The sequence below is a fragment of the Hyla sarda genome, chromosome 4 (genome assembly GCF_029499605.1).
Source record: "Hyla sarda isolate aHylSar1 chromosome 4, aHylSar1.hap1, whole genome shotgun sequence".
NCBI classification, from domain to species: domain Eukaryota; kingdom Metazoa; phylum Chordata; class Amphibia; order Anura; family Hylidae; genus Hyla; species Hyla sarda.
The window spans coordinates 206,661,155-206,675,508 of NC_079192.1; the positions used below are offsets into that span (position 1 = coordinate 206,661,155).

The 14,354-nt window shown below is 47.3% G+C and overlaps 1 protein-coding gene across 1 annotated transcript in view; it reads right to left on the reverse strand.

The window, feature by feature from the left end:
- The window catches only part of CDNF (cerebral dopamine neurotrophic factor), a 36,524-nt gene extending 22,171 nt beyond the window's left edge, over positions 1-14,353 (reverse strand). The window contains exon 1 of the mRNA XM_056573375.1: positions 14,161-14,353. Coding sequence (XP_056429350.1) covers positions 14,161-14,242 — 82 coding nt within the window. The 5' untranslated portion in view covers positions 14,243-14,353. The remainder of the gene's footprint in view (positions 1-14,160) is intronic.
- Between the last annotated feature and the right edge of the window lies 1 nt (position 14,354).

The following is a 14,354-nucleotide window of genomic DNA, read 5'->3' on the forward strand; positions in this document are numbered from 1 at the left end:
ATCGAGATTCCCCTGGACCAAACAGGCCCATCACTGGTGCAAGGATCTTTGTGAAGACCCGAGGAGCCGTGGCAAGACCAAAGGGGAGGGCTACGAATTGAAAGTGCCCCTCTGGAACCGCAAGCGGAGGTACCGATGATGGCCCGGAAATATTGGTACATGGAAGTAGGCATCTTTGATGTCCACCGATGAAAGGAACTCCCCCTGTTCCAGGGACGCCACCACCGAACTGAGAGATTCCATTCTGAAGTGGTGGATGAGAAGGTGACGGTTGGATTGGTCGCACAGAACCGTCTTTCTTTGGGACCACCAAAAAAATTTTGAATAGAAAACCCCGAAAACGTTCCCCTAGAGGAACGGGGACGATAACCCCCTGGAGAAGCAGAGACTGGAGAGCCGCTCGAAATTGCTTTGCCAGGAGGAGGAGACCGGGGGGCCCGGGATCGAAAAAAGCGATCCCTCGGAAGGGAGGCGAATTCGATCCGATAACCGTTGGACACCACATCCCTGACCCCAGAGTCCTGAATGTGTGAAGTCCAGATGTCTCGGAAAAACAAGAGACGACCTCCCACCCAAAAAGAAACCTCGGGTGGGGGCCTCACTTCATGCAGAAGTGGGCTTGCGGTTGCCCGGTTTGGGCGCAAAACGGCCGGACCGGTTGGAGTCTGACTTCCATGCCGGGCGTGCCCGGAACAAGGGAGCCTTCTTGTCCCGTGAGGGCGCCTGCCCGGACCCTTAGCTGGAACCAGAGGTCCGAAAGGAAAAAGGACTTCCTGTGGGAAGAAGGGCGAGCCTTATTTTGAGGTAACAAGGAACTCTTACCTCCCGTTGCCTCAGAGATAATCTCATCGAGGCGTTTGCCAAAAAGACGGCCACCTGTAAAGGGAAGATCAGTGAGAGACCTTTTGGAAGCGGCATCCACATTCCAAGCTTTAAGCCACATAGAGCGGCGGAGAGCCGCTAGGTGACCCACAGCAAAGGCAGAACAACGGGCTGACTACATGGAAGCTGCGCACAGAAAGTCCCCAGCTTTAGAGCATTGGAGAGCCAGAGCAGATAGATCCTCTGGGGGGGGAGCCCGCTAAGATATCCTTGAAGGCAGCGGCATCTGCCAGAGGCAGTGTAGTCACCCTAGAGATCAGAGAGATTGGTGAATCCACTGAGGGAGGGGAAACCACCTTAGCGACAAAGTCCTTGACAAATGGATAACGTTCTTGGATTGTCTTGATTCCCGGGAACCTCTTGTCTAGATGTTTCCATGCAGATTCCAGAATGTCGTCAAAGTCAGCATGAGAGCTGAACCTTTGAGGTGCTGGCTTAGCACGATGAAAGGATACTCATGGATAGACATCCGAAGATCCTGGGTCCTCTAAGTGAAAGGTGTCTCTTATGGCTGTCACCAATGAGTTCATCGTTGCAATTGAGTCCGAGCGGTCCTCTGAGTCAGATGCCGGCTCGGAAGCCTCGTCCATCAGGGGAAGTGAATGAGTAGAGGCAGTCCTGGAGGGGGGCGACCCTGACCGGGTACACGGCTCTGTCGTGGCAGAGCGGCGATTCCGAGAACGTCCTCTGGAGGAGCAATGTTTGTGCCCAGATGACAGGGAGGGCGGGACCCACGAGGTGAACGCCCACGTCTATCTGAAGACTCAATGGAAGAGTCAGACGAGGCACCCCTAGTACGCTTGTGAGAGCGTGAAGAATGTGAAGACGAGGAGCGGGCACTCTCAGAGGTCCTGCGCAGGGAAGACCCCTTCAAGGCGGACACCACTACCCGGGAGGCCTCAGCCACCGAACGGGAGACTTGGGTCAAGTCAGCCATATACTGGGTCAGGGAAGAAACCCAGGCTGGTGGAGCGGCTGAACCCACCGGGACCGAAAGGGCATCAGGGGGTACAGGGGGAGCAGGCAGGGCAAGTGGGCTCGGCAGAGCCAGGCATTTTGGTACTACAGTGTTTACAGACCAAATAAGTCTGTGTATCCTGGCAGCTGCAGAGAGAACAGCTCCATGCAGCTAGAGTGAGAAAGGGATGGCCAATGGTAGAGGGGGGCGTGCCTGCAGCAGAGGCACTAACTAGTTGGCCCCCCCCCTCTGACTGAAATTCGCGCCCCCGGCGCTGATTGGAGGCTAATGCGTGCCTCAGAAGAGCTCCGACAGCCCTGTGGGCGGAGCTAAAAACCAGGCCGAGAAGGAGCTGTAATGGCGCCCGCTCCTTGTCCCGAGCGCACATGTCATTCGCATATGCGCTCGGGGGCACAGAGCGGGCGGTTAATACGCCAGCAGAGACTGCCGGCGCTCGTACCAGCGCCGCGGCTGTCAGCCACATATAAGGCGCTGCCGGCGAAAACGAAAGTAAGCCGGCCCGTACTAGCGCCGCGGCTGTAAGCCACATATAAGGCGCTGTTCACCATAACACACTACACACACACAGTGCCAAACATAACATACATGCCCCCTCAGAGTGCCACTGCTCCCCCAGAATAAAGTCCACAATAAAAGTCCATTCCCAGTAAGCCAGCCCAACCTGAAAAGGCGGGCGAAAAACAGGGGGTCTCCAGCAGTTGCAAGTCCGCTTACCTGAGGAGAAAGAGGGAAAGTACTTACCTCAGTCAGAAGAACTTACCTAATGAAGTCTTCAGTGAAGTCTTCAGTCAGCTTTAGTTACCTGCATCATGCCTGGCTGCTATGCTCGAGCGAGGCGAGCAGGGAAATAGAGGGGACCCGAACCCATCAGGTACCAACCCAGGCGCTGACCGTTGGCGAGGGGGTTGAGCAGCGCATATACGGGGTCCCTGAGCCCCCACCTGAAAACAGGAAAGAAAAAGGAATAAAAAACTAACACGTCCCTATACTAGGAAAACAATAAATCAGAAGACCTGGTCTGGATAATTCCAGACCATGACCACCTCCTTCAGACACTAAGCTTAAACTGACTAGCTCAGAGCCTGAAGGCGGGTATATCCTGCTGGGAGGAGCTGACTTTTTTTTATTATCATAGTGTCACACCTCCTAGAGACAGCAGCATACACCCACGGTCTGTGTCCCCCAATGGAAACATCTGTGTGCAACACCAGCATACCGGGGATTAAAGGTCTTCCACTTTGTACCACCATTATCCAACGGAAGGGTCCTTCATCCATGAACTGAGAACCGTAAAGAAAAGCATGCTACTGTACTTCCAATTTAGAGATGCTTCGGAAATCAGGTTAATATGGAAGGCCACTCAGAAAATAAACACAGAGACCTGTTGGCTGCCAAAGGTAACTATTTAACTTTTTTCTTAGCAAAATTTTGATACATCTTCCCATCTAGGCATAAGTGTTAGGCGGGGGTTCACATCACGTTTTTCAACTACGGTTCCCGCATACGATTTCATTAGTGAAAACATATGGAACGGTATTGAAAACGGTATACATAGGCAAAGCATTGCAAACCGTATGCACCCTGATGCATACGGTTGTGTACGGTTTGCTTGCAATGCGGTTTTTAACAGTACTCCAAACCGTGTTCAACCACGGTTTTGACTCTGATTAAAAAACCGTATTGCAACCGCATACCTTTTTTTTTTTTTTTTTTTAACATGGACGTTAATGGGAAACGCACATGTATATGGTTCCATACAGCGAAACCATATGCGTTTTTTCTTTGCACATGCGCATTTGCATCCTAAAGTCCCCACCCAAGACCCCTCCCATTAAAAATGGACAGAATTTTCAAAAACGTCTGTTTTTTTTAAAGATAAAAATGGACGGAACTGTATGCACTTTTAAAAACAGTATACTGTTTAAAAACGCATATGGTTTACTTTTTCCCATACTGTTCCATCCGTTTTTTCCCATACGGTTTTTGATAGAAAACATATGCGGGAACCGTAGTTGAAAAACCTGATGTGAACCCAGCCTTAAAGGAGTACTCCGGCGCGCACTTTTTTCATGTTATCCCGTCCGGGCTGCAAAATAAAAGAAGACGCACTCTCTTACCTGCCAACGAGCCCCCGGAGCTCTGGTACAGGTGTTCGGTCCCCAGGCTGTATTCTTCTTACTTCCTGTTAGCCCGGCACGTCACACGAAGCTTCAGCCTATCACTGGCCGCAGCGATGTACCGCCTCGGCCAGTGATAGGCTGAAGCTCTGTGTGACGTGCCGGGCTAAACGGAAGTAAGAAGAATACAGCCCGGGGACCGAACACCTGTACCGGAGCTCCGGGGGCTCGTTGGCAGGTAAGAGAAAGTGCGTTTTCTTTTATTTTGCAGCCCGGACGGGATAACATGAAAAAAGTGTGGACCAGAGTACTCCTTTAAATAAGAATGTGCCAGGTCCACCAGGGCAAGTGTGTCGTTCAGCGTGTCATTCTTTGTGGCAGCTCTCTGCTCTAGATAATAGAGGTGGATAATGAATGCAAAGTAAATGCAACAAAACAATGTAAGCATACTTTATTTATTAATATATTACATAGACAAACACAAACATGTAATACATTACTTATTTTATAGTGTAAGTAATAGAAGCTAGCAATTTTTCAGATCCATTACTGTATGTTCACAGACGGCATATTTGCTGCAGCATTTTAGTGTTTGTACAGAGTATAGGGAAAACCCTATTACTAGCTGTAAAGTAATAAAAGAAGAACAAAACTTTTTTAAATATTTTCCATCTGAAAATATCGTATTTATCGGCGTATAACACGTAATGGCGTATAACACACACCCTCATTTACACAGGAAAATTTGAGGGAAAAAAATAAATGTAAAATAAATGACTTGAAAGCTCTGAACTAAATGCCTCATCATTCCCCCAATTTTGATTCCTCCTGCTCCTCAGTTTGCCCCCCCCCCCCCCGTGCCACATCATTCCTCCCCTTTTATCAGCCCCTGTGCCACATTTACCCCCTCTGATCCCGTGTGCCTCCTTTCCCCTGTGATTCCCCCCCCTAATCATTCCCCCAGCGCATCATCCCCCCTGCTCATCATTACCCCCTGCTTCATCCCTCCTCCTTCACTTCATCCCTCCCTCTTCTTAACCCCCCTTGCTTCATCAGCCCCCTGATTCATCCCTCCCCCTTCTTAACCCCCCTTGCTTCATCATACCCCTGCTTCATCATCCCCCCTTCTTAACCCCCCTCTACTTCATAATCCCCCTTCTTAACCCCCCTGCTTCGTCACCCCCCTCTGCTTCATCAGTACCCCCTGCTTTCATCATTACCCCCCTGCTTTCATCATCACCCCCCTCTGCTTTCATGAATCACCCCCCTCTGCTTTCATGAATCACCCCCCTCTGCTTTCATCATTACCCCCCCCACGCTTCATCATTACTCCCCCCTCACGCTTCATCATTACTCCCCCCCCCACGCTTCATCATTACTCCCCCCCCACGCTTCATCATTACTCCCCCCCCACGCTTCATCATTACTCCCCCCCCCACGCTTCATCATTACTCCCCCCCCCACGCTTCATCATTACTCCCCCCCCCCACTCTTCATCATTACTCCCCCCCCACGCTTCATCATTACTCCCCCCCCACGCTTCATCATTACTCCCCCCCCCACGCTTCATCATTACTTCCCCCCCCCCACGCTTCATCATTACTCCCCCCCCCCACGCTTCATCATTACTCCCCCCCCCCACGCTTCATCATTACTCCCCCCCCCCACGCTTCATCATTACTCCCCCCCCCCCCCCCACGCTTCATCATTACTCCCCCCCACGCTAAATTTATGTTTTTAAAGTGCGTGTGATAAATACGGTAACTGATAAAGGTCTGTAAATGTTTTATACTATACAATGAGTTAGGTACCCAGCAAGTGGCCCAAATGATTACTACACAATGGCCCTAATTTACTATTGTAAACCTGACCTGCTATGTTGGGTTGTGTGCCAGATTCTGGTGCATTGCGCCAGAAATTCTGTCTGTGCCAGAATTTGAAAAAACTCGACCAACTCTCCATTTTACTGAGAAAACCTGAAAAAAGGGGCTTGGCAGTTAAAACGGGTGTTGTATTTGAAAAGGGGGCGTTTCCAACATATTCAACAAATCCCAACATATTTACTAAGGTTTCCACAGAAAATGTGGTGGATTTGAACTGAGGAAAACCAGACAGATCAGAGCATGTGGAGAGGAAGAAAAAAAACACGCAAAACGTAGGGAAAAGTGCAAAATGTAGGTAAACCTTAGTAAATACCATGGACAAATATCTGTTGGAAAAAAAAAACCACAAAGAAAACTACACTCCACTCTTAGTAAATCAGGGCCAATGTGTATGGAAATCTATACAATCTTGAGATATGTAATAGAATATTTCAGGCAGGTACTATACATACATCTGCATGGCAATTATAGAAATCACTGCAGAGGTATGAGGTTTCCTTGTGTGTTAAAGCTCATACACACAAGGAAACCACATGTCCATATTTAGAAAATCCTAAACCTGAAGCCAATGGAGCTATTTAGAGGACTGCTCCTCTATGGCTGCTTCTACGCTATATACCCACACGAAAGTGATCAGACACTGTGCAGCACACTAAAGGCATTGTGACAGTGAAAGTACTCCTGCCCTGTTCCCAGTATTCTGTGGTTAGCACTAGGTCCTATGTCCCAATACCATTACTTTTAAGATTGAGTACCAATACTTTTATTCCAGTACTTGCCGATTCCAAATAAAGATTTCTTTTTAATAGGAAATCTGACATGAGAATAGTGTTTATAACTCTGATTACTGTGCAAAAATCAGTGCAGCCGTAACTGGAGATATTGGTCTCATTGCTAATATGTCAGTTCCCTGTTCTGCGCAACAGGGAATTCACAGTATGAGCAACGATTTCTCCCATTCCCTCCAGCTGACGTCCCCGCTACAGGCATGTGGTGATCAATAAGCATGGCAGGGGCAGTGACATTGGCCAGTACGGATGGAATAAAGTGTTGCTCATACTGCAGCAGCCCGCCTCCACTGCACAGACCAAGGCATTTACATGGATTTGCAATATTAGCAACAAGACCAATATCTCCAAAATGGTTGCACTGATATTTACACTGTGAACAGTGTAAGAGGCAGGGTCAGCTGTATATTCAAGTTTGTGTGGGTGACTCTGCTATCAGATTCCCTTTAGGTCAAAAGAGTAAAGGCTAGCTGTCTGCCCTGATCCTACAGAATACTGTAGCATATAGTGCTGAGAAAGTAAACTGTGTCCATCTTTAGAGGTCATGTGAAGTCCATTCCTCAAAGGGTCATGGCTATTTTAGCAGCATGAGTGGGGATCCACATTATATAGTGTTTTAGAGGGAACCCATTAGTGGTTTCTTGGTGCCACAGGATAGACAATCAATTACTGATCAGGTTGTCGACAACCGGTACCTCAGCTAACCAGGTCACTGCAGCACATCTCCTATTCAATGAGAGCTGAGCTGCAGTTACCCCGTGCCACCACTAGACAATGAACAGTTCAGGGCTTCCAGCCCCATTCACTATAATGTGGGGTGCTGATTGGCAACTGCTCTGAAATGCTAGGATTGAAATTAACTTGGAACAAGGGGCAGTTCCTGCAGCTGCTTTTCACCAGTTGTCTCTCTCTATGGTGTATAGTCACAGACATGTAACTTAAGACTGGTGGAGAGCAGATGTGGGGACCCCCTAGCATTCCAGAGTAAAAATTGTAGGGGAACTCTGGTACTTAACTTATCCCCTATCCACAAGATCTGTTTGCAGGGGGGTCTGTCTCCAGCACCAGCTCTCCCCATGCACAGAGATGTGTCGACCAACGCACAAAGCAATTTATAGCTATTATTTTTAACTTTTGAATACTGATCAGGGTTATCTGCGATCTGTTTCTCTGGTCTGTCAGAAGGCATATCGTAGGAGCTGGCTGGCCATCATTACTTAACGGACCTCGCAACTGCGCAGCGGGTGGTCCAACAAGTGTCTGTATGCCCTCAGTAATACTTCAGATGCCGTGATCAATATTGATCACAACATCTGAAGAGTGAATGGCAGGAATCTGTATGATCACAGATGTCCGCCTGTGCTCAAAGCTCGCTTCATACCCGGGATGGGACTTTTGATGTATATATACATCTCGGTGCCCCAAGTACCCGGCAGCCAGGGCGTACAGGTATGTCCTGGGCTCTCTAAGATGTTTTTCTGGCACAGAAGAAGTCGTCATGGAAGTTTGAAGATAAAAAAAAAAAAAAAAAAAGGTTTCCAAGAAGATGTCACCTGTGAGTCACTGCTGGTACAGTAGAATCTCCCAATAGCGGACACTCATGGGGAATAAAAAAAAAAGTGTCCGCTATTGAGAGATGTCCCCTATTGGGCTGAAAGGCTCAAAAACCTTTTGAAATGACCGAATACTGTACTGTACTCACTGCAGAGTGTAATTACCTATAAAACATAATAAACAGCGATATTAGAGAATCTCCCAGTGCAGTTTAACCCTTTGGGGACAGAGCCCATTATGACCCTAAGGACAGGAGCATTTTTTGGGAAATCTGACCACTGTCACTTTAAGCATTATTAACTCTGGGATGCTTTTACTTATAAATTTGATTCAGAGACTGTTTTTTCGTGACATATTCTACTTTATGGTAGTGGTAAATTTTCGTCGATACTTGCATCATTTCTTGGTGAAAAATTAAAAAATTTGATAAAAAATTTGAAAATGTTATATTTTTCTAACTTTGAAGCTCTCTGCTTGTAGGGAAAATAGACATTCCAAATAAATTATATATTGATTCACATATACAATATGTCTACTTTATATTTGCATCATAAAGTTGACATGTTTTTACTTTTGGAAGACATCAGAGGGCTTCAAAGTTCAGCAGCAATTTTCCACAAAATCAGTATTTTTAAGGGACCAGTTCAGTTTTGAAGTGGATTTGAAGGGCCTTCATATAAGAAATACCCCACAAATGACCCAATTATATAAACTGCACCCGTCAAAGTATCCAAAATGACATTCAGTAACCCTTTAGGTATTTCACAGGAATAGCAGCAAAATGAAGGAGAAAATTCTAAATCTTCATTTTTTACACTCGCATGTTCTTGTAGACCGAGTTTTTGAATTTTTACAAGTGATAATAGGAGAAAAAGCCCCCCAAAATTTGTAACCCAATTTCTCTCAAGTAGGGGAATACCTCATATGTGTATGTCAAGTGTTCGGCGGGCGCAGTAGAGGGCTCAGAAGGGAAGGAGCAACAATGGGATTTTGGAGAGTGGATTTTGCTGAAATGGTTTTTGGGGGGCATGTCACATTTAGAAAGCACCTATGGTGCCAGAACAGCAGAAACCCCCACATGGCATACCATTTTGGAAACTACACCCCTTAGGCACATAACAAGGGGTACAGTTAGCCTTAACACCCCACAGGTGTTTGACAACTTTTTGTTAAAATTGGATGTGTAAATGGAAAAAAAAAATGTTTTCATTAAATTGCAGTTTTTTCCCCAAATTTACCATTTTTACAAAGGGTAATGGGAGAAAATGCCCCCCAAAATTTGTAACCCCATCTCTTCTGAGTATGGAAATACCCCATGTTACGACATAAAATGCTCTGCGGGCAAACTACACTGCTCAGAAGAGAAGGAGCGCCATTGAGCTTTTGGAAAGAGAATTAGTTTGGAATGGTAGTCAGGGGCCATGTGCGTTTACAAAGCCCCCCGTGTTGCCAGAACAGTGGACCCCCCACACGTGACACCATTTTGGACACTACACCCCTCACAGAATTTAATAAGGGGTGCAGTGAGTATTTACACCCCACTGGCATTTGACAGATCTTTGGAACAGTGGGCTGTGCAAATGAAAAATTACATTTTTCATTTTCACGGACCACTGTTCCAAAAATCTGTCAGACACCTGTGGGGCGTAAATGGTCACTGCACCCCTTAATACATTACATGAGGGGTGTAGTTTCCAAAATGGGGTCACATGTGGGGGGGTCCATTGTTCTGGCACTATGGGGGCTTTGTAAACACACGTGGCCTTCAATTCCGGACAAATTTTCTCTTCAAAATCCCAATGGCGCTCCTTCTCTTCTAAGCATTGTAGTTCGCCCGCAGAGCACTTTACATCCACATATGGGGTATTTTCTCACTCAGAAGAAATGGGGTTACAAATTTTGGGGGGCTTTTTTGTTATTTTCCCTAGTGAAAATGAAAAATTTAGGGTAACACTAGCATTTTAGTGAAATTTTTTTTTTTTCCATTTTCCCATCCAAATTTAATGAAAATTTGTCAAACACCTGTGGGGTGTTAAGGCTCACTATACCCCTTGTCACATTCCGTGAGGGGTGTAGTTTCTAAAATGGGGTCACATGTGGGTATTTATTTTTTTGCGTTTATGTCAAAACCGCTGTAAAATCAGCCACCCGTGTAAATCACCAATTTAGGCCTCAAATGTATATGGTGCACTCTCCCTCCTGAGCCTTGTCGTGCGCCCGCAGAGCATTTTACGCCCACGTATGGGGTATTTTCGTACTCAGGAGAAATTGTGTTACAAATTTTGGGGGTCTTTTTTCCTTTTACTGCTTGTGAAAATAAAAAGTATGGGACAACACCAGCATGTTAGTGTAAATTTTTTAATTTTTTTACACTAACAGGCTGGTGTAGCCCCCAACTTTTCCTTTTCGTAAGGGGCAAAATTTATAGTGCAATTTCTCCCGAGTACGGAAATACCCCATATGTGGCCCTAAACGGTTTCCTCCGAAATAAGAGAGAGCACCATGCGCATTTGAGTACTAAATTAGGGATTGCATAGAGGTGGACATTGCATAGGGGTGCCTCCAGCTGTTGCTAAACCCCCAGCATGTCTGGACAGTCAGTGGCTGTCCAGAAATGCTGGGAGTTGTTGTTTTGCAACAGCTGGAGGCTCCATTTTGGAAACACTGCTGTACAATATGTTTTTCATTTTTATTGGGGGGGGGGGGGGGCAGTGTAAATCGGTGTATATGTAGTGTTTTACCATTTATTTTGTGTTAGTGTAGTGTTTTTAGGGTACATTCGCACTGGCGGGTTACGGTGAGTTTTCCGCTAGGAGTTTGCGCTGCGGGGAAAAATTTGCCGCAGCCCAAACTTGAAGCAGGAATCTTACTGTAAACCTGCCTGTGTGAATGTACCCTTTAAACCTGCAAACCTTCAGCTGTATCAAAACTCCAACACAGACCGTGCATGCTGGGAGTTGTACTTTTGCAACAGCTGGAGGCACACTGGTTGGAAAACTTTAAATTAGGTTCTCTTACCTAACTCAGTATTTTCCAACCAGTGTGCCTCCAGCTGTTGCAAAACTACAACTCCCAGCATGTACTGATCGCCGAAGGGCATGCCGGGAGATGTAGTTATGCAACAGCTGGAAGTACGCAACTACAACTCCCAGCATGCCGAGACAGCTGTTTGGGCATGCTGGGATTTTCAGTTTTGCAACATCTGGAGGGCTACAGTTTTTAGACCACTGCACAGTGATCTCCAAACTGTGACCCTCCAGATGTTGCAAAACTACAAATCCCAGCATGCCCAGACAGCAAACAGCTGTTTGGGCATGCTAGGAGTTGTAGTTTTGCAAGATCTGGAGGGTTACAGTTTAGAGACCACTGTATAATGGTCTCAAACTGTAGCCCTCCAGCTGTTGCAAAACTACATATTCCAGCATGCCCAAACAGTTGTCTGAACAAGCTGAGAGTTGTAGTTTTGCAACATCTAGAGGGCTACAGGTTAGAGACCACTGTATAGTGGTCTCAGACTGTAGCCCTCCAGATGTTGCTAGGCAACTTACCGGCTTCCTTAGGATCCAGGGAGCCGTCCTCTTCTTCCGCACGACATAGCCACCCGCCGATCACCGTCGCCCGCTGCCTCCAGACGGGTAAGTGGACTTCGGCGTTCGGTCCCCTTCGTTCCCCCCCCTGCCCCGCCTATTGTGGGTGGGCAGGATGGGGAAAACGAAAGTTAACCCCCCCCCCCCCCATCTGCTATTGGTCGTCGCTTCTGACGACCAATAGCAGGTATAGGAGGGGTGGCACCCTTGCCACCTCACTCCTATCCCTTCAGGGGGATCGTAGGTGTCTTAGACAACCGCTATCTCCCTTATATTCCGGGTCACCATAGATCCCGTATGACCCGGAATCGGCGCAAATCCCAAGTGTGAATTTACTTGCGATTTGCGCCAATCGCCGACATGGGGGGGAATGATGCCCCCCTGGGCATTTGCACGGGGACCAAAATTCCCACGGGCGTATGCATACGCCCTTCGTCCCCAACATGTTAATCACCCCTTATCCCTCCCCTGTATGATTTCTTTCCCCCTCTTACCCCCTGTGCAACATTATTTCCTCTTGATCCCCCTGTGCCATTTAATTCCCCCTTTATTACCCTTGGTGTAAATTCATCACCCCCCCCCCCTCTTTATGAAGTGGCACAGGGTGAGAAGGAATGGCACAGGGGGTGGTAAAAAAAAAAAAAGGGGGTGATCAATTTGCACAGAGGGTAATAAAGGGGAAATGAAATAGCACAGGGAGGATCAAGAGGAAATGATGTGGCACTGGGGAAATAAAATGGCACGGGGGGGGGGGGGGAATCAGGGAAGGAGGAGGGGTGAATGACACCTTCGCTTTATTCTGTAGGTCCATACAATTAAAATGATACCCTACTTATGTAGGTTCGATTTTGTTGTACTTCTGGAAAAAATCATAACTACATGCACGAAAATGTATACGTTTAAAATTGTCATATTCTGACTACTATAACGTTTTCATTTTTCCGGATATGGGGCGGTATGAGGGCTCATTTTTTGCGCTGTGATCTAAAGATTTTAGCGGTACCATTTTTGTATTGATACGCTATTCTGTACTTTTGAATTTTTTGTGTATACGCCATTGACCGTGCGGTTTAATTAACAATATATTTTTATAATTCAGACATTTCCGTACGTGGCGATACCACATAGGTTTATTTTTATTTACACTTTTTTTAAATGGGAAAGGGGGGGGGGGACAATTCAAACTTTTATTAGGGAAGAGGATTGAATGATCTTTATTCACTTTTTTTTTGCAAAGTTATAAAGTTACAGCTCCCATAGGGGGGGCTATAACACTGCACACACTGATCTTTTACATTGATCAATGGTTCTGCTCCTTGACTACTCATGCCTGGATCTCAGGCACTGAGCAGTCATTCGGCGATCAGACACCAGGAAGCAGTTAAGGGACCCTCCTGCTGGCTCACAGCTGTTCGGGATGCCGTGATTTCGTCACAGCGATCCCGAACAGCCCCCTGAGCTGACCAGCAATGTTTTACTTTCACTTTGAACGCCATGTCTAAAGGGTTAATAGCGCCTGACACCGATCAGTGCTGTGCGCTATTAGCCATGGGTCCCAGACCTGGGGCCTGATCTGCTATGACGTGGGGCCATGCTGTTATAGAATGGGAGCGACTCCTTAATGAGTTAAACATCGGTCTTCTGCTTCTGTGCTGGGGCTTCTGCAGGGGGGTGCAGTGGGAGCCTGGGCTCCTTACTGGGGTATTGGCTGTACCCCCCCGCCCCCCCCCCCACTACGGAATTTCCGCCTGCAATTCCGCTTTGAAATTACAGGCAGAAATTCCGCTTGTTAAAATGTATAGTGTAGTGAATGGGTTTCTGTTCACAAATTCACACTTCGGAATTTGTGAAGCGGAATTTGTGAACGGAAAATCCACTTGGAAATTTCCGCCTGAAGAATGGCGTTGCTGATCAACTCGCTGAACACATTGCAGTATTTTGGAAATGTTCTGCCTGGAGATTCGGCAGTGTGAACCTAGCCTACCACTTATGGGACTCAGTGAATTGTGAATTAAAAACTGTCCACTATTGGGAGGTGTCCGCTAAGTGAGATTTTACTGTATATACTACAATACGAGGAAATATTAGTCTCGGGGGAGGGGTAACTCTAAGCTTTGTTATGGGGTCCCATGAAATGTATAAACACGGAGTAAGAGGCAATGGACCCGGTGCAGATCAGGAGTCAGCAGGACACGTCTACAGTACAGTCAGCGCGCATGCTATAAGGTACAGGCACAAAACGAACTCAACCGTTGGGAGCCGCCGGGGCCACCCTACGGCTCGTTACCGCACCGGACACTGCTCTGACAGCCGCCATGCACACTGCACTCGGGTCAGCAGGCCATGCAGCAGACCGCACACCTGCCTCACCTTCACACTCAGCCTGAGGAGCCGCGCTCACCGCCAGAACCCAACACAGGCCCAGCCATGCCAACAACTCCGCACCGCTCATACCGGCCGCCACACACCACCGTTCTCCTTCCGGTTCAAGGAACCTCTACTAGCACGGCGCCTCTAGATGACGTCACGCCGGATAGACCGTCAAGTGACTAAGCATCGCCTCG